Raw genomic sequence first — 20,063 nt, forward strand, 5'->3', positions numbered from 1 at the left:
AAGGGAAGGGAAGGGAAGGGAAGGGAAGGGAAGGGAAGGGAAGGGAAGGGAAGGGAAGGGAAGGGAAGGGAAGGGAAGGGCCATAGATCCTGAGCCACAACCCAGCTGCAACCACACTAGATTTCCAGGTCAGAACACTTGGTGTCACTGGGCTGGGGTTCCCTGTAAGGCTCGTGGGGTCTTTGGAGTCCCTCATAAGGTTCACGGGGGGGCTGGGGTCCCTTGTGAGACACAGGGGTGCTTTAGGTTCCCTCTGAGTTATGGAGGGCACTGGAGTCCCCGGTAAGTTGTACAAGGGATCTGGAAACCCATGTGAGGCATGCAGAGGGTTTGGGCTCTCTCCCAAGGTGTGCAGGGTGCTGGGGTCTCTCCTGAGGCACATGAGGGGGTTTTGGGGTCTCATTTCAGATGTGGACAGGGCTGTGGGCTCCCAGAAGCGTGCCGGAGCTTTGTGTCCCTCCTGCTGCACGCGGTGGGCCTGGAGTCTCTTCTGAGGCACGCAGGGGACGGGGTGTGTTCCTCAGTCCCTCCCGCAGTCCCTCCTGGGCCCGTCCGGCTTGGGGCCGCCGTGGCACAGGGGCAGCAGCCATGCCGTGCCTTGCTGTGCCATGCCGAGCTGTGCCGATCCTTGCCGTGCCGGGCCGTGCCGTCCTGTGTTCCCCGGGGCCACGGCCCCGGCCCTGCCTCCGTGGAGCCGGGAGCACAGACAGCCCCAGGGCCGGGGGGTGGCAGCGGTGCCAGAGGAGCCGTGGGCAGCCCCGGGCCGGCCCCTGGCTGCCCGCCCCGCTGTCCCGGGACTGCGGCCATCCCGGGCGGCAGGGCTTGGTCTGTGCCGCGCTCTCCCCACAGTACGGGGCTCCGCGTGAGCACCCGCCTCCTGCCACTGCCCTGGGATGATGGAGAGGCATGTGGGGGGCGGAACTGAACGTGCCAGGGAGAGGAACAATTCATGTGAGACTTGTTTAGGCCTTTTGAAAGATTACCTGTGAAACAACTGAAAATCCCATGCTAATTCGTGTGTTTTAATGCATGGGGATTCCTTGAGGACGCTTTGTAACTCCCGGGCCGGGCAGTATCCCAGGAGCTCTGATGTGTGCAGAACAGCTGGCACCAGGGTTACAAGCCCACATCCCTACACGTGCCCGCTCTGCCTCCAGGGCTGTCACACAACAGGAATGTTCCAGCAAGAGCAGGCATCTTGACATCCTCAGGACAATGTGTTCTTGTGGTCCTAGTGGTCGACTGGAGAGAAAAGACAAGTTTGGCAGAATAAACTTGACTGTAGGGGAGGGATGGCTCAGCAGAGGGCCTGGGGACCTGTGGTGCCAGCCAGTGACCGGGTACTTGGACACAGCAGGAAAACCCCACACTGGCATTAAGGTGGTCCCAGGGTTAGACCAGGCTCTCTTGGAGAAGGAGTTCCAAATTAAAATAAAGCATAAATAAAGGAAGGTAGCAGTAGGACGTGCGGAAAATGAAGGCTCCCTTAGGTGTGCTGGCAAAGGTAAAGTACCCGTAAACCGTCTTGTGCACAAGAACCACGTGGGAATGCGGGCCGTGTACGTACCACGGGGTTAGGTAAGGTGGGTGGCTGCATGCTTGTGTGTGTGAGTGAGGAATGTTTGAGATGGCTCGGTAGCCGAAACGAGTGCGGACCTCCCGGTATCGCGGTTCCGGTTCTCCATGAGGAGACCGGCCAGGAAAGGAGGGAAGCGAAAGGGAAGAACGAGTGAAGACCCCGGGAGGGAAGGTCCCAGCCCAAGAACTCACGGGAAAAGTCTTTGAGGAGAAAGGAGCTACTCCCTTAGGAGGGGAGTAACTGAGTTAGGTTCAACTATTTTTTGAAAGGACAGTAGATGGAAATTTTAGTATATGATTACAAGGAATTGAGAGAAGCTGGCAGAAAGAAAAGTCAGGGAGGATAAAGCAAGAGGGAGATTAGGGAATTAGGAGGGAGATAAGTAGCTGGCAAGAGATGAGATAGTGTAATAGAGTAACATTGAGAGAGCGAGTTGAACCACGAAATGAGTGAGGGAGACTAAAGGAGACTAAGAAAAAGAGAATTTCTTAGTCTGTTGCTGCCAGGGATGGCTCAGAGGAAAAGTAAAACCTCTGACCCAGGGGTTGCGAATGATGAGAAAAATTTGCGAGAACCCGGGAACCAAGAGGGAGATTCCCAGAAGGGGAGCAGCATTCCTCAGGACAGGCCACTGGGGATCATGTTAGGATCCTGGGATAGAAGGGAATCCCAAAGAGAAAAAGTAAACAGAAAGTGACTACTTATTGTATGTTTGAGTGGTCAAAGGAAAAGATCTGAGCAGACAACTTATACTGGCCAGAGTTTGAATCATTTGAGGATTGGATTTGTCAGGCTTTAAATCTGCATGTGAATTCAAAAGAACCTCTTAACCAGGAGGAAAGTGAATATGCTGCCCTGTGGCTTCCCTGGGGGAAGGCTGAATTCTTTGTTCAAAGGCAAGAAAATGAGGGTTATCCATTATATCCTTTACAGACTAAAGGACAGGCAGAAAAAAAGGACAGACCAGAGCCATGGGATCCCTTAGATCACCTCCCACCCCTTACAGACAACCCAACCAGCCTGTTCAGCCCCTAGTCCCCAGTGCAGCCCTTATTCAGGAGGAGCCAGTAGCACACAGAACCAGAAGCAGATGGGGACAGGGGGAAGAAAGTGACGGAGAGGATGAGGAAGTGGAAAGGGAAGATAGATTATACTATTTTAGAGAACTTCCAGTGGCAAATTTGGCCCCAGAAGAGTGTCCTCTTGGTTATGTGAGTGCTCCCCTGAATATGGGGGATGTTAGAGAAGTTAAAAAAGAGATGGGCAGGATGCTAGAAGATCCTAGTGGAGTAGAAAAATGACTAGATCAGCTTTTGGGGCTGGATATATACACCTGGGTGGAGTTGCAATCTATTTTAGGAATTTTGTTTACACAGGAAGAGCGAGAAATGATTGGACATTCAGGAATAGGGGCTGGGAAAGAGATCATCAAGGGCCAGACCAGGGAGATCACAAATGGCCTATTACAGATCCAAATTGGAATAATCAGGAGGTGGAACACAGGCAGAATATGAGGCATTTCAGGTGGATGACTGTCCAAGGAATTCGGGAGGCAGTGCCTAGGGGACAAAATGCAGGGAAAACCCTGAGTGAGCACCAAGGGAAGGATGAGTCCCCGGCAGAATGGCTAGAGAGATTAGGAAAGGATTTGCAGTTATACTCAGGCATAGACTCTTGTTAGAGGTTGGTTCTTTCCCTTTTCCCTCTGGAATTTTCCCCATTGTCATGCTAAGATACCTGTTGACTGGGCCCTGGTGGCAAGGGGGAGGGGAGAGAGGAGGGAAACAGAAATTCAAACAGCCAGAAAAGGAAAGAAAAGGCTCTGGCTCAGCCCATTTCACCCACGGAGATCAGATGAGAAGGACGATCACCGCCTCAGTTCCATTCCTGCCATCGCAGTGCCGGGAGCCATCCTCACTGCTGTCGGACCCTGCACTGCAGCCTTCTTGCTGTAACCTGCCACCATCCAGCACTCTGCTGAGCCTCAGGACCAACACAGTAAGCCAAGGGCTCTCTCCATCTCTCTCTCCCCCTGGGACAGCGCTGCCATCACCCCCAGCCCTCCTGCAGCTCTGCGGGACCTGCCCGCCCCCAGCACCGGGAACTGCAGCTCAGGGAAGAGGTGCCCGCAGACAGAAAGGGACTGGGACTGAGTTACTGTTCTGTTTGTGGCTAATTTCATAGCTGTTGTTGTTCTTGTTTGTCTTGTTAAATAGGCTAGTAAAGAACTGTTATTCCTATCCCCCTGTCTTTGTCTAAGAGCTCCCTTAATTCCAGAATCATAATAATTTGTAGGAAGGAAGGACCACATTTTTCAGTCCAAAGGGAGGCTTCTGCTTTCCTTAGCAAACACCTGTCTTTGAAACTAGAACAACCCTGATGCAGCAGCAGGACAGGTCCTTTTGAAAACACAATTTGTAGCTTAATCTTGGGGAAATATCAGGAGGAAGCTGGAAAAGTTTGGAAGATTAGCAGGAGAGGGGCCTTCAGGAGTTGTTATGGGAAGTGCAGAAGAAGCTAGGGGCAACCCTGAAAGAAGGAGAATGGATTTTGCCCAACAGCAGGAAAGTGGTACCAAAACCTTTAGCCTGACAGACCCTAAGCAATTTACATTGAAGGACTCACTGGGGAACAAGGGCACTTTGTGACCACTTTTTCAAATTTTATGTGTGCAAAGGAATATTTGAAATTGGGAAGGAGATTATTCAAGGATGTCTCACATGTCAGAAAGTGAACAAAAAGGTGTTGAGGAGTCCTCCCTCTGGAGGCCGTCAAACAGCCTATAGGCTGTTTGAAAAGATCCAGGTGGATTTCACTGAAGTACCCAGAATAGGCAGGTGGAAATATCTACTGGTCATAGTAGATCAATTGACTCCGTGAGTAGAAGTGTTTCCTGCGGCTCAGGCAACAGCTCAAGCAGCAGCCAAAATTTTCTTGGAACGTATTATTCCAAGATTTGCATTAATACAGGTTATTGATTCAGATCCAGGCACTCATTTTACCTCGAGAATAATTAACAATTTTAGACAAGCACTAAGAATTACCTGGGAATATCACACCCCATGGCATCCCAAAAGCTCGGGACGAGTTGAACGGATGAATCAAACTATTAAGCAACAACTGACAAAATTAATGATAGAAACCAAATTACTTTTGACCAGATGTCTTTCCTTAGCACTGTTAAATATAAGAACCAAGCCCCACTCTGAAACTGGGATCCCACCATATGAGATGTTATATGGACTGCCTTACCCTCAAGTCATGACAATGGATCCCTTGCTAGTTGGGGACAAAACCATTCAGGGGTATATTACAACCATTGCAAACAATTTGAGGGAATTGAGAGAAAAAGGCATTTTAGCTCAAACATCTCCTCTTGATTTTCCAATACATTCTATCCGACCAGGACCGTATGAGTTTGTAAAATGCTGGAGAGGAGAAAGTTTAGAACCCCGATGGGAGGGACCTTTTCTGGTTCTTTTAACTACAGAAGCTGCAGTCGGAATGGCAAAAAAAGGCTGGACTCATGCTTCACGAGTAAAAGGACCAACACAAAATAAAGACTGGGAAATTATTTCAGTAGCAGGAGACCTAAAAGTAAGATTAAAAAGGACATAAAAATGGATTCAATCTCTCCATTTAGGTTCAAAACCACATAGGAATTACAATGAATCCCTGATAAGACTAAAAATGTTATTTTCTAGTATTTACTGTTTGAAATCCCACTTTAAAATTGTTTTGAGAGATGCATTATTGAAATTTAGGCATCCTGGATTAGCTGCTGACTGCAAACCCATTGAGCCTAGAGGTAGAACAGCACTGATGGGAAAGAATTAGACGCCTCCTTGATCAATGGGACAGCCCAGGCAAATTGAAAATTTTCTCAGGAGACTCCAGCAATCAACAGTAACTGACTTAAAGGAGGAGCTGCAGCTTGAGAAAAAGAGACTGCTAATGCCTGTTATTGAGAGGGTCCAAAAACTATTATCACACTGGGAATGTATTAAGCAAGGCTAAAAGTGTCACCCATGGATTTATGTTCTTTGCACCTGTTGTTTTAATTCGTTGTGAAGGGCAGAAGAAAAAGAGAGACAATTTGTTTGGTTTGTTTAGGTCGAGTACGTGAAGAGCTAACTTTAGAACAAAATTTTAGTGATTTTTTTGGAACGTCATTGAGACGTAAAAATGGGACCTTTTATGCAGCCATCCAACTAATCCAGAACCAAGATCAACAAATCCTCGCCATATTAGCTTTTGTACAGGCTAAAGAACAAACAATCCATAATATTATAGACCAGTGTATCATAATTAACAATTGTTGTGGGAAAAATATCTATGTGCCACGCCATAGACTCGTTTGTGACACAGACTGGCATTGCGAGTGTGTCTATTGGTGGTGACGAAGATTTAATAATTAACCCTGACTTCATAGCAGAAAAAGAAGCAGTAAAAAGGACTGGTAACTGAAATTGTGTGCAAGCAAATCTTGTTGTAGTAGCATATCTCTGGAGCTTTAATGGATTAAGAAAACCAGCTGATTAATCTAGGGAGAGATAGGGCACTGCTGCAGAACTAAAAATAATTTGTGCCATCTTTGGAACAGAAAAAGTTAAAATGGCTCATCCAAACTTTATGAGGCCAAGGGTACCAAAAGGAAACAAATCCCAGGAGAAAAGCTTTGCTACTGAGAAGATTGACATCTCGGCCCTTGGTTGCAACCCAAGGGGCCTTGAGAAAGGTAGAAAGTTAAAATTCCTGAGGATTGTTTTCACTGTGCTTATTATGATACCCCTGGCAACTGGCTGCACGGAACAGAGTCCAAGAAATAAGGAGTGAACAAGCCAAGTGAACAATGCAGGAACTAACTATAATAAGACAAGCAGCACAAGAGCCAGCAATAAAGAAACAAACTATTCCCAATCCCTGTGACAGATGCAATCACTCCATGTGGGTCAGGGATAAGATGGAATCTGTTTTTGTGGAACATCCACATGCTAGTGCTGCCTGTTACGATCAAAACAGTTTCTTAGAAATTTGTGTGAAGAATCACAAAATGTATTGTGTAAGGAGAAATTTAGGATTCAATGGGCAAGCTCTTTATCCTAACAGCAATCAACTTTGTCCTAGGTATGAGAATTTCCTTTGATTTGAAAAAGATGAGAATGGAAAGGTGCCCATTAAGAAAATAAATGGAAAAGAAAAAGAAATAAAAAGGGATAAGAAAAAGATCAGAGGGAAAGAGTTAGAGGAACTAAATGAGCTGTATAAATAATTAAAAGAACACTGTAGCAATTGGGACTTGCCAACCTCAAATAAGAACCGTTTTGTAGATTTGATGCAAGAAATTGCCCCAGAATTGGGATTGTCCAAATGCTGGATTTGTGGAGGACTTAGAATGGCTGAAAGAGGGCCATGGAGAGGTGAGAGTTTAGCTCCAGAAGAATTTTTAAAATGGAATCATACTCAAATTTCTAAGACACTAAAGCGGCCTGAGGGATGGGTTTTGAGTCACCAAGTAATTGGAACAGTTTGCATAACTCGGGAAGGGAGGAAACACAGTGAAGTGGTAGGATGTACTCCTTGCGTATCTACTTCAGTAGTAAACTCAGATAATAACACCAAGACCTGGTGACCCCAAATTCCTACTGGATACTGGGGAGTAACAAAAGAAATGGACTGTGAATGGGATAATCAAACTGATTTGTGCTGGCATAAAAGTCCTGGAGCTAACCCCTACCAATCCATAAAAGACCTAAAATCTTATTGGGTACAACCAGATAAAATGGAAAACATATGGAAAGCCCCTGGTGGAATAGATTGGATTTGTGGGCAAGGGGCATACAGTGAACTATGCCAAAAGTGGGAAGGAACTTATACCTTGGGAGTTATACAACTCTCCTTCTTTGTCCTACCAAGCTCTAGGGGCAATCTGCTAGGAACACCTCTTCATGAAACCCTAGAAAGAAATAAAAGAGCCTTAAACCTTGACTTTCCAAATGCGGGAGGAACCCAAAAACCGGGAGGAGAAGAATGGCCTGCAGAAAGAATTATAGCATATTATGACCCAGCTACTTGGGCTGAGGATGGGTCTTGGGGATATAGAACTCCAATTTATCTATGAAATCTGTTGATAAGGCTCCAGGCAGTAGTTGAAGTTGTTTCAAACCATACGTCTGATGCTTTAAAGTTGCTGGCTAAGCAGCATTCACAAATGCGAGCGTTTGTATATCAAACCAGAATTACCCTAGATTACTTGGTGGGAGAAGAAGGAGGAGTTTGTAGGAGGTTTAACGAATCTGAGTGCTGTGTGGAAATAGACGATCATGGGGAAGCCATCACAAAAGTTGCTGATGAAATAAAAGAGTGGCACATGTACCTGTTCCAAAATGGAATTCTCTTGTAAAAGCTGATGGGTGGGATAATCTTTCTGGGGGTGTTTGGTGGAAAAAAATGGGATTCATGTTACTGTGTTCTGTCTTAGGATTGTTGTTTTTGCCCTGTACAATAGCCTGTATTATTAGACTGATGCGCTCAGTAATTCAGGGAATGCAACTTACAGCAATGCCCATGGACCCAGAATTGGCAGCAAAAGGGAAACTGAATTCCTTGATGATACTAAAAGCACAATCCGCTCACATTCAAGGGAAAGGAACCGAAAAAACCTTGACTGAATGCAAAGAAAACATCCTAGCACAAGGAGAGCTAAGAAAATTTGAGAAAGAGTGCAAAAAGCTGGATGCAGCATGGGAAATGTTAGAAAAATTAGAGACTGACACGAGGGAACGTGAAAACTGGAATTATTGGGAACATAGAGAATACGGAGATCTGTTTTTTTAAAATCGGAAAGCACAAATCAATATGATCAAAAAGAGAAATGGGGGAAATTGTAATAAATGTGATTCACGCTAACTGAATTGTAACCATATTGGCAAAATTGTACTCATAGTAACAGAAAACAATTGTTACAAAGCAAAGAAAGGAAATAGTGAGGAAAAAGGAGATGGACTCCCTCAGATGTTAGGTGGCAGTAGAAGAAGGATGTAGGTTAGATAAGCCACATCTAGAAATAAAAAGGTTGACCTTGGACTGGGCCAAATTGGGATGAGTCCAGGCATGGAACTTGAAATAACATAACACCTGTAAGCTTAGTGTGCCTGCTCTACCTGCAAGGTTACAGAGCAGACACTGATGAAGACAAAGAGCCTTCATCGGGAATAAGAGCTCCAAAAGGATGAGAGATCTCTAACTATTAGCAGAGCATGTGCTACACAATATAGTGAGGTAGATTTTAGGAATAGAAGCTAGGAGGAGTTTGCCAGAAAGTTCTGTATTAATATGTATTAGCATAGAGTATATAAGTGGGATTTTTGTCCTTATTGTTTGATATGTGAAGAAGGGCAGGACTCTCCCCATATCCCCGGTCGGTTTTGCTTATGCTTTATACTAACCTTAATTATACTGAATTATTCACTGCCAAATTTTTATATTCTTAAATACCTGCATTTAATAAATTTTTGTATTCATTTATATACAATTGCTAGTATTTAAAAACTGCTGCTAAATTTACTCTTGTCTGGTAAATTGGACAGATAGAACAACATTTATGACAAAGACAATAGCATAGCACAATCCAGTTTGGCAATTAAGTCTTGAGTGAGTGAACGAGTGATTGCTTCCAGTAAATTAAAAACCCAACGTGCTTGAATGCCGACCTTCTGTTTGCTCAGGCTTCCTCACCTCTGTAGATGAGGTACCTTTCTGCTGCTGGTATGTGGGCATTAAGAGGTCTGTGTTAGAGATGAGGAGGTGCTAAACTCATTCAAACGCGCTGTCCAAAGCAGTGATTTGGCCTCTCTTTGGCTGGGGAGTAGGACCAGCCTTGTTGAACAAAGGCAGCAGCACAAGCTGGGCTCCTCCAGCAGCAGGGACACGCCAGGAGCCAGAGGGGACCGTGGCACCAGAGGGGTCAGTGGCACCAGAGGGGTCTGTGGCACCAGAAGGGACCGTGGCACCAGCCGTGCCCAAGGTCTGAACAGGGTGGCAAAGTCAGGTGGTGCTAACTGGCTGCATTAACAGCCCAGGCAAGGTGTGGGGAGGAGCCAGGTCTGGGGACCAGCCAAGGAATCCTTAGAAGAGCAAATCGTTCTACTGTTCTCTCTAGGACAAAAAAGGAGCAAACCAGTCCAGCTGATATGTGAGGAAGAATACTTCATGTTTATTTAAAATGCTGCTTAATACAGACTTGGGTTTCTTTTGAGTGAACTGATGCTAATAAATATTTGGTCACACAATGTGGGGTTTCTCTGCAAATAGGCCTTGATGGGAAATTTCTGACCCCCTTTGCTTTTGCCCTTTAAGATAAGTTGAGCCCCTGAGTAGCTTTGTTGAGGAATGGAGAATTGTTTGTAGCTCAGAATTTTCTCAGGAGGAGCCTTACATTTTAGCAGAGGAGGAAGGAAAGGCCAAGGTTTAAAAGCCTTCCCCTCCTGAAGTGACACACTTTCAGAGGAGTCAGTGAGGGGATGTCCCCTCAGCCACTGCCAGGGCTGTTTGCCTCCTCTGCAGGCTCAGTATTCTGGGAGTTCCACAAGCCTCAGCTGCCACTGTATTTTCCTCTGAATATTTCTTGTTGAGCAGTGCATGGGACAATATTTTGTGCTAGATTCTTCTCTGGGCTTTGAGGTGAATCTCAGTAATAGTGGTGATTTTCATGTTCGGATGTACTTTTTTATAGATAGTAATGAATAGGGAAGAGGTAACAAGGAATATTAATTGCTCAAAATGTGACTGGTCAACCACACTAAAAACAAAGTCTAAACTGAAGAATTTTTTCATTTATTTTCCCCCAATAGGTGGGGTAAAATATGCAGTGCTAAAAATGTTCTTTGAAGAGATTCAGCCGGCACCCAGCTGTATGAAAATCAAAACAGCAAAGGATGAGACAGGGCATGGGAAGAATCTTCAGCCCTTCCTGTTGAAGGTACAACAGTATGAAAACTGCCTCTGGATGTTACCCAGAGGTAACACGTGTTATTGGCGGAGAAGAGCTGTTGGTAGCCCAAGTCCTGAGTGGCTGGCCCAGTTTCATTCCTAGCTGGACCAGGGCGGCTGGCTCGGCAGGGGTGGAGGTGGGGGGATCTCGGGGGGCTTCCGCTTCATAGCTGGGCTGGGGGGCCGTGGGGGAGGCACGGAGGGCTGGTGTTCTGCCTTCCTGGGTGACTGCTGCCGCTGAGGCCATGTCTGAGAGCTGTCAAACCGGACGGTCCTTGGGCTCCCTGGGGGCGACGGAGAGTGGCGCCTTCTTGGCCAGGGTGCTGGAGCTGCAGCAGGGCGACTGAGGAGAGAGGAGTGTCTGAGGCCCCAGCTGCCGGTGGCACACAGGGACCCTCGTGCACAGCAGGGCCCAGAGCTGGCAAGGCTCCCCAGCACGGCTGGAGCTGCTGGCACACCTTGGCCCAGCTGGACAGCTGCCCCTCAAGGCCCTGCCGAGCAGGGGATGGCTCTGGGCAGGGTCCCTGGCCAGGAGCGGGCCCCAGAGCGCGTCTGCCTTTCAAGGGCAATCTGCTCCCTGCTCTTTCTCCTCCCCACCTTGCTCTGCCTCTGCCCGCTGCTCCTGGGGCTGCTCTTGCCCACGCAGCCTCAGTGGCAGCCAGCACTGCCTGCAGCCCCAGCGGGCTCCAAAGGACAAGGCCCAGCAATTAAGAGGCCAATTAAAGCACTGGGCAGCAGCACAACCCTCAGCACAGTTATGTGCACAACCACTGACCATCCACAACTCCACAGCAGCCTCACTGCGAGTGTTTCCTGACCACCAAAAGCCTTTGAAGTAGCTGGAGCATAGAGACCAACAGCAAAAACTTACTGTTTTCTTCCCTTCCACCACCGGAACCCGACATAGCACAGGACCATGGCAAGTGGCACAGTGAACAGTGTCACTACTGTGCCTATCATGCAGGTCCTGCGCACATCCTGGGGGCAGAAAACTCTTGGGGTGCTCGGTGGATTCTCAGCATCTGCATCTGACTTGCCAAGTGCTTCTGTGGGAGCAATGGGGAGCGTGAGCCCGTGCTGTGCTCCACTGCTGAGCTGGCAGCTCGCTGGATACGGCCAGGACATTCTCTGTTTCCCCCAGAGATGGGGCCTGCAGGCACCTTGCCATCCCTTGGCACAGGCTGTGCCACCCAACACAGCCCAGAAGGCCGGGAGGAGGAGAGCCCGGGGCCAGTGCAGCTGCTTGGGCAGTCACTCCTTCCAGGGACCCGGGCCAAAGCCATCCCTGAGCAGCCACTGCCAGCCCCGACCCTCCCTGCCCCGTGACAGCTCCCCCAGCCCAAGGGGACAGAGTCAGGCCCTGTCAGGACCCAGGGCAGCCCCTGCCCAGTCAGGAGCCAGGGCTGGCTGTGGCCCTGGGCTCGTGGCAGGGCTCCCACTCGGGGCTGCTCCTGTGCCTTGGGCCTCTGGGCACTCAGGGCAGCTCCAGGAGCAGCTGCAGAGGGAGGGACCTTGGTGCACGAGTCCCGTTTCCCAGGGGCTGGGAACGAGCTCCAGAGGCCTCGAAGCCGAGGCGCCTCCAGCTTTGGCTGCTCCCAGGCTGTGCAAGGACAGGCCCTGGGGGAAGAGCTGCTGCCACACAGCCCTGCCGAGGGCTGAGCCTGGCACAGCAATTACCTCCTGTGCCTGTGCCCGTGCCTGGCATTTCCTCCATTCCTTCTTCAGACCATGGCCCAGAGCCATTGCTTCCTCTAGGATATGACAGCATCTGCACAGTGTTTTGCTCTATTACGTGAAAAAGGAAAAGGCATAAATGGATCAGATGGAGCTATTCACCATTCGAGGAGGTGACATGTTCAGGAGGCAATGCTTGTTTAAGTCATGGATAAGGATGGGGTAAAGTCCCATGTTAAAGGGGTTGTGACAGGGCTCTCTCTTATCCAAACCACCACCCCTCGTGATCTACCCAGAGATCAGGAAATTGCAGTGGATCTCAGGGTGTGCATGGCCCATGCTGCAGTTTCGGCCCCCTGTCAGCTGATGCCAAATGCCTTCCTGCAGAGCCTGGGGAGAAGCCGCAGCCAGCCCAGGCTGGGAAACAGCCCTGCAGGGTGTGACAGCAGCAGCAGGGCAGTAAGGCTGCTATGAGTCTCAGGAGAAGGCTGAGGGAAATGCACCCACCACGGCGTCTCTCCAGATCACTCAGCATCTTGTCCAAAAGTTCAGATGCCTCCAGAGATTTCTTGTCTCCTTTGGCTTGGTTCTTCTTGCTAGGAGGACCTTAATGGAAAGAAGTTCCATTTCTCCTTCAGGCTGCAGTGGCAGTGAGTGCAGTGAGTGCTCCAAGGCACTCCCCCAGCTCTGCCTTCCACTCAGGAGCAGGGGCAGAGGGAGCACGTGCCTGCAGTGCCCCACACTGGGATGGATGGAGCCCCATGTGAGGCTGTCATGGGAGAAAGGACTGCCTGGAACTGCCAGCATCTCTGATCCCGGCCCCAGCCAGGGCCAGGGCTTGGCAGCAGCAGTGGGAGCAGCTCAGGCTGCCTGGGGCCAGCAAAAGGAGCTGCACAAGGCACAACCCCGGGACACAGCCCTGGGCCCTTCCCTTTCCTCTCTGCTCTTCTCCATGGCTGCATAGAGCACATGGAATGAGAAACTGGCATTACTAACGAGAATAAGTTTGACAAGCTGAATGCTCCTGCCTCCCACTGACAGCAATGCCGTGGGATCAGTCAGGGCTGCAGAAGGAGCAGGGCAAGGTTTCCCAAATCCCTCAACCGTGAGATTATGTAAAGGGAACCATCACAGGAGTGAGCTCTTGCCATGCCAAGAATGATTTTTGAGTCAGGAAGTGCTCTGAGAACTTGCCTCCATACGGGGACTCCATACGGCTGCTTTCCACTTCCGGTTCATCCCCACGATGCGACAGAAACCATCAGTGAAAAGAGCATAGCGAGTTTTGTCTGCTGGCAGTTGGTTGTATGGCGGGGCTTCATCAGCCCGGGTCACTTGTTCTTGCTCCTCTTCATCGGCAAGACCAAAATTTTCACCTTCTGGCCACTTTGTAATTGTTTCCAAAATCCCAGGGTGATTTGGGTTTCCGATACAGGCGCGCTGTGTGATGAGGGTGATCCACTTGCTCCATGTGGCATCGGTGGCGTGGTGGGTAGAGGGGACCTTCCCTTTAAACATCCACCCCAGCACTGGTAGTCGGGGTGCCAGGAGGAGCTGTGCTTCTGTGCCAATCACCTCTGAGGCAGCTTGAACTCCTTCATAAGCAGCCAAGATCTCCTTCTCTGTTGGGGTGTAGTTGGCTTCAGACCCTCTGTAACTTCGACTCCAGAATCCCAGGGGTCGGCCTCGGGTCTCACCAGGTACCTTCTGCCAAAGGCTCCAGGATAAGCCCTTGTTCCTGGCTGCAGAGTAGAGCACATTCTTCACCTCTGGTCCCGTCCTGACTGGGCCGAGGACTACAGCATGAGCGATCTCCTGCTTGATCTGGGCAAAGGCTTGCTGCTGCTCAGGGCCCCAGTGGAATTCATTCTTCTTCCGGGTGACCAGGTAGAGAGGGCTCACGATCCGGCTGTACTCAGCAATGTGCATTCTCCAAAAGCCTATGGCACCTAGGAAAGCTTGTGTTTCCTTCTTGTTGGCTGGTGGAGACATCGCGGTGATCTTATTGATGACCTCAGTGGGGATTTGGCGCCGCCTGTCTTGCCACTTTACTCCCAGGAACTGGATCTCTCGGGCAGGACCTTTGACTTTGCTCCTCTTGATGGCAAAACCGGCTCCCAGCAGAATCTGGATGATCTTCTCTCCTTTCTCAAATACTTCCATTGCCGTGTTCCCCCACACAATGATGTCATCGATGTATTGCAGATGTTCTGGAGCTTCACCCTTTTCCAGTGCAGCCTGGATCAGTCCATGGCAGATGGTGGGGCTGTGTTTCCACCCCTGGGGCAGTCGGTTCCAGGTGTACTGCACGCCCCTCCAGGTGAAAGCAAACTGAGGCCTGCACTCTTCTGCCAGAGGAATGGAGAAAAATGCATTGGCAATGTCAATGGTGGCATACCACTTTGCTGCCTTGGACTCCAGCTCATACTGGAGTTCCAGCATGTCCGGCACGGCAGTGCTCAGCAGTGGAGTCACTTCATTCAATGCACGATAGTCCACAGTCAATCTCCATTCTCCGTCAGACTTACGCACAGGACAGATGAGGCTGTTGAAGGGTGAGTGGGTTTTGTTGACCACTCCTTGGCCCTCCAGCTCACGGATCATCTTGTGGATGGGGATCACAGCATCTCGATTTGTCCTGTACTGCCGGTGGTGCATTATGGAGGTGGCAATTGGCACTTGCTGCTCCTTCACCTTCAGGAGTCCCACTACAGATGGGTTCTCTGACAGTCCAAGCAAGGTGTTCAATTGCTTAATGTTTTCTGCCTCTACAGCAGCTATTCCAAAAGCCCACCTGAGTCCCTTTGGGTCTTTGTAATAGCCATTCCTGAGGAAGTCTATGCCTAGAATACACTGTGCCTCTGGGCCAGTCACAATTGGATGTTTCTGCCACTCCTTCCCAGTCAGGCTCACTTCAGCCTCTAGCAAAGTCAATTCCTGTGATCCCCCCGTCACCCCAGCAATAGAAACAGGCTCTTCCCCCACATGTTCTGATGGCATTAGGGTGCACTGTGAAAAAGTATCAACCAATGCCCTATGTTTTTGTGGCTCTGATGTGCCAGGCCATTGGATCCACACCGTCCAAAAGACCCGGTTTTCCCGTGCCTCTCCCTGGCTAGAGGCAGGGCCCCTCTAGCACTGGTTATTATTTCCTTCCTGGGCATACATACTGGAGGTTCCCTCAAGGGGATCTGACAAATCATCCTCCCTTTTGTAATACCCTGCATCTTGGTTATGGGAAGTTGAGGCTACCTTCACTTCAGTGGAGCTCCTTTGGTTAGTGTTTCCCTCCCTGAGTTGACGCACCCGTGCTGCCAGGGCAGAAGTGGGTTTCCCATCCCACCTTCTCATGTCTTCCCCATGGTCACGCAGAAAGAACCACAGGTCAGCTCGTGGGGTGTACCCTCTATCCCTAGCTGGGGGGCGTGGGGCTCTAACTCTGGCATCTGTGACTCGCACTGGTGCTGTACTGACCTTCTTCATCTCCTCCCTCATCTCTCTCATCTCCTCTTTGAGTTCCCTAATCACAGCAGAGACCTGAGCCTGCATTGGGCTGTTCATTATACTCTCAAAATTCCTGAGCCTATTGGCAACAGAACCCACTGTCTCGTGGTTGGTGTCAGCATTAATGGCTGCAATGAATGTGGTGTATTGAGATGGCCCCAGGTGTGCCAGATTCCACAACATCTGCCCTGTGTAGCTGACCTTGTCGGGGTCATTGTCATGTTGTCCACCCCTCCCAAAGAATATCTCCAGTACTGCCAATTCTCTCAGCTGTTGGATCCCCTCCTCAGCGGTCTTCCAGCGCATTCTATGGTGGTGCTCCTGCATTCTCTCTCTATGGACAAACCTCTCTCTTACACTCATTAAAAGCCGCTCCCAGAGGGAGAGGGGGCCTGGTTCTGGGGCAGGATCCCTATTCCTTGGGGGATGTATCAGGGTTGTCATCCAAGTCAATCTCCCCTCATCTCGGAATGTTAAATAGAACAGGTTTACAAGGCCTATTAGTAATGTCAGCCACTGTATGACATCATTACTGCTTAGAAGAGATTTGAACCCCTCAAAAGCTGGTGGAGCAGACCCAAAAAACTGTGTAAGGGGTTGGGACAAAATTTTCCCTGGTGTCATATCCTCACAGTATGTACCATTATTAAAGTAACCCCAAAAACATACAGTTAGAGTGTGATAGCTCTGAATCCATGTGCCCACCTTCCAGAGGAAGTTAAAAATCCATGAATTTCTCACGTTATCAGCCCACAAAAGGAACTGGATAATAGTTACGGCAGCCTGAGTTATAGGACCCATGTTCAAGTAAGGGATTGCAAATGGGAGAGATAAAGCTGTGGCCACACGGAGCCCAAACCACGGTAAGCTGGACAACATGATGCCACCTAACACAAAACTGAGGTAACTCAAGAATTGTTATTCCTTTTTCACCCTTTTCTCTCAATGCCCTCGGGCCCCACGTTGGGCGGCCAAAATCTGTCTTGGTTTGAAAGACAGGTGTTTGCTAAGGAAAGCAGAAGCTTCCCTTTGGGCTGAAAAAAACGTGATTCTTCCGATTATTATAATTTTGGAATTAAGAGAGCTCTCAGGCAAAGATATGGGGGTAGGAATAACAGTTCATTACTAGTGTATCTAAGATGACAAACAAGAACAACAGCAGCTATGAAATTACCCACAAACAGAGCAGTAACTCAGTCCCAGTGTTTTTCTGGCTGCAGGCACCTTTTCCCTGAGCTGCAGTTCCCGGTGCTGGGGGCGGGCGGCTCCCGCAGAGCCGCAGGAGGGCTGGGCGTGATGGCAGAGCTGTCCCAGGGGGAGAGAGAGATGGAGAGAGCCCTCCGCTCACGGTGTCGGTCCCGGTGATCAGCAGAGTGCTGGATGGTGGTAGCTCACAGCGAGAAGACAGCCGGGCAGGGTCCGATAGTGGTTTCCCAACGCTGGGATGGCGGAGATGGAGGAGAGGTGGCGATCGTTCTTCTCGTCCAAACTCCGCGGGGGAAATGGGCCGAGGCCCAGCCTTCCGCTTCCTCTTCTGGCTGTTTGAATCTCGCGGGGCTTTCTCTCTTCCCTCCCGTCCCCTCCCCCTTGTCACCAGGGCCCAGTCAACAGGTATCTTAGCATGACAATGGGGAAAATTCCACAGAGGGAAAAAAAAAGGGAGAGAACTAACCCTCAACACACGGTCATTGCATGGTCATGGTCATCTCATGGTCACTATCATGTCACAGTCTTGATCCTCTAATGGTCATGTTGTGGTTACCTCAGGGTCGTGGCCATCACATGGTCATCTCAGAATCACCTCCTGGTCACTATAGTCTCACGGCCATGGTTCTGTTATGGTCACCGTCATCTCTTGGTCACAGTCACCTCAAACTCCTGGTGTTCCCATTGTTATGGTCGTCTCATGGTCATTATTGTATCATGGCCATGCTGATCCCTTGTTCTTGTCATAGTCTTTATGAGCCCATGGCCATCATTAACTCATGGTCACCTCATGGTCACCATATGACCTTGATTACCACACGGCTCTGTCATGGTCATGAAATGCTCAGAGTCATGAAATAGTCATGGTCATCTCGTGGTCAGGTCAGGGCCACAGTCATGTCATGGTCATTTCCTGAGCATCACCATCTCATGCTCATGGTCATCTCCTGATCACAGTCATCTCATGCTCGTGGGCAACTTCCTCTCATGGTCACGATCTCATGCTCATGGTTGTGTCATGGTCATCTGGTGGTCACAGTCCTCTCATGGTCATGATCATCTCATGAGCATGGTCACAGCAATGGTCATCAAATGGTCAGGCTCATCTCATGATCGCCTTGTGGTCAACTCATGGCCACAGTCACATGATGGTCATGTCAGGGTCATAGCTGAGTCATCCTCATGGCCATCCCATGGTCATGGTCATGCCCATCTTATGGTCATGCATAGCAATGAGGAAGACAGACAGACAGACGTGCCTGCTTGCTCTGAAGAAGATCGTTTATTATAACCAACCAAGCCTTTATATACTCCAAACTTAACCCAGACTTTACTGAAACAAGCACTCATTGGCTGCCTGTCACTGTGGTGTCGCTGTTGAGGTGTCCCTTTACCCAGCCAGCTCTCTGGTCATGTGGTGTCCACGCATCTCCCCAGCCAATCCCTGCCTCACACACGAGGTGACCACCAACCCACTCTCCGGCCATCTGACCCACAGCTGAACCCTTCCCAGAGTGCCCACAACCGCAGGGAGCGCAGGGCTGGATTTGGCCACCAGACACTTGGTAACCCTCCTGAGATCCTCAGTGCACTGAGCTCCCACAGGAGTGTGGGGACCACTTGGAGATGACCTGCATGCCTTGTGAATTGGATGTTCTTCAACCTCTAGCTTGAGGCGGGATCTCTCCCGGTCCTCCTCTCAACTCCCGGGCCTCTCCTCAGCCAATCAGAGAAGGCACTAAAATAATTGAGCCAATTAGAGCGCGCAGCACTGATGACTCCTCACGGTCCAGGCAGTCCCACAGCGCCCAGAGCTCCTCACCTGGACTCCACCCGTGCCCTGCCCCCAGCACCCCCCGCCAGGGGAATTTGGGGAGGGAGGAGGTGTCAGAACCTGCCCGGTGCTGGCCATGGGGCGTGTGGCCACAACTGGGGCCATACTGGTGGCACTGGGAGCCCCAGGGCTGGAGGCGCAGAGCTCTGGTGAGCGGGAGGGGCAGGAAGGGAAGTGGAGGGGATGCTGGGGAGACAAAGGGAAATGGGGCGGGAGGGATGGTGCTAGGGGAAGGGAACTGGGAAGTGTTGGGAAAGGGGGAGAAAAATGCAGAGAAAGGTGGAAAAGAGGAACTGGGACCCCGGAAAGAAGGGTCCCATGGTGGCCATGGGGCACTGGGGGTGAGGAGTTGGGTTTGCCCTGGAGCTCTTGGCTCCTGTGGGCTGCTGGGGGGGCATCCCGGGGCCTGTGTCCTGCACACACAGGGCTGTTTCAGGGGATGGTTAAGTCCGAGTGCTACTCCATTAGCGACACCAACCGAGTGAGGTTCGTGGAGAGGAACATCTCCAAGCAGGAGCAGTTCCTGCACTTCAGCAGCCATGTGGGGGTGTACGTGGGGACATCTCCTTTGGGACAGGCTTGCCAGGTACTGCAACAGGGACCCGGAATGGATGGAGTACAGACGGGCTGCAGTGCACAGGCACTGCCGGCACAACTAGGAGCTGCCCAGACCGTTCCTCGTGGAGCGCAGAGGTGAGCGTGGGGCAGAGCGTGTCCCCTCAGGCCCTGCTCTGGGAATGACCCTGGAGCCCCTCAAAACCTCCCTGGGAATCACCTGAGACACGTCAGCCCTTCTTGTGCCCATCCCCGGGGCCTCTTGTACCCTCACCCCAAGGAACTCCTGTGGCTCTCCCAGTGCATCCCAGTCCATCCCACTGTCTTCACCGTCCCTCCCAGTGTCACAAGACTCCCTCCCAATTCCTCTCAGTCCACAGCCATTCCATTCCCAACCCACTCCCCGACCTCCACCCTCTCTCCAAGTGTCCTTCCAGTGCTCATCCAAATCTCTCCCATCTATCCCGGTGACCCACCAGTCCCTCCCAGTCCATTCCAAGTCCTTTTCAGTCCAATCCCTAACCTATTCCCTCTCTCCTATTGTCCCAATGCACTCCGTTCACTCACGGTGTTCCCCCATTCTCTCCAGTTTCATTCCTAGTCTCTCTCAGTACCACACCAGCCCTCCCCATCTCTCCCAGTTCACCCCAGTTGGTCCCAGTGTGTCCTCACTCTCTCCCAGAGCTCCTCACTGTATCCATCTCACTGTAACACTCAAGC

The 20,063-nt window shown here is 50.2% G+C and overlaps 1 protein-coding gene and 1 pseudogene across 1 annotated transcript; one reads left to right on the forward strand and one right to left on the reverse strand.

The window, feature by feature from the left end:
• Positions 1–10,423: 10,423 nt before the first annotated feature.
• Positions 10,424–11,889, reverse strand: LOC134055835 (atherin-like). Its single transcript, XM_062512309.1, has 2 exons — positions 11,442–11,889; positions 10,424–10,913 (listed from the first exon to the last, which is right to left on the reverse strand). Exons 1-2 carry the CDS (start codon positions 11,693–11,695, stop codon positions 10,670–10,672), a joined length of 498 nt encoding a protein of 165 aa, XP_062368293.1. The 5' UTR covers positions 11,696–11,889; the 3' UTR covers positions 10,424–10,669.
• Positions 11,890–18,864: 6,975 nt separating this feature from the next.
• On the forward strand, positions 18,865–19,665 carry LOC134055836 (H-2 class II histocompatibility antigen, I-E beta chain-like; annotated as a pseudogene).
• Positions 19,666–20,063: the final 398 nt, after the last annotated feature.

Source organism: Cinclus cinclus, chromosome 35, assembly GCF_963662255.1.
Source record: "Cinclus cinclus chromosome 35, bCinCin1.1, whole genome shotgun sequence".
In the NCBI taxonomy this organism is placed as follows: Eukaryota; Metazoa; Chordata; class Aves; order Passeriformes; family Cinclidae; genus Cinclus; species Cinclus cinclus.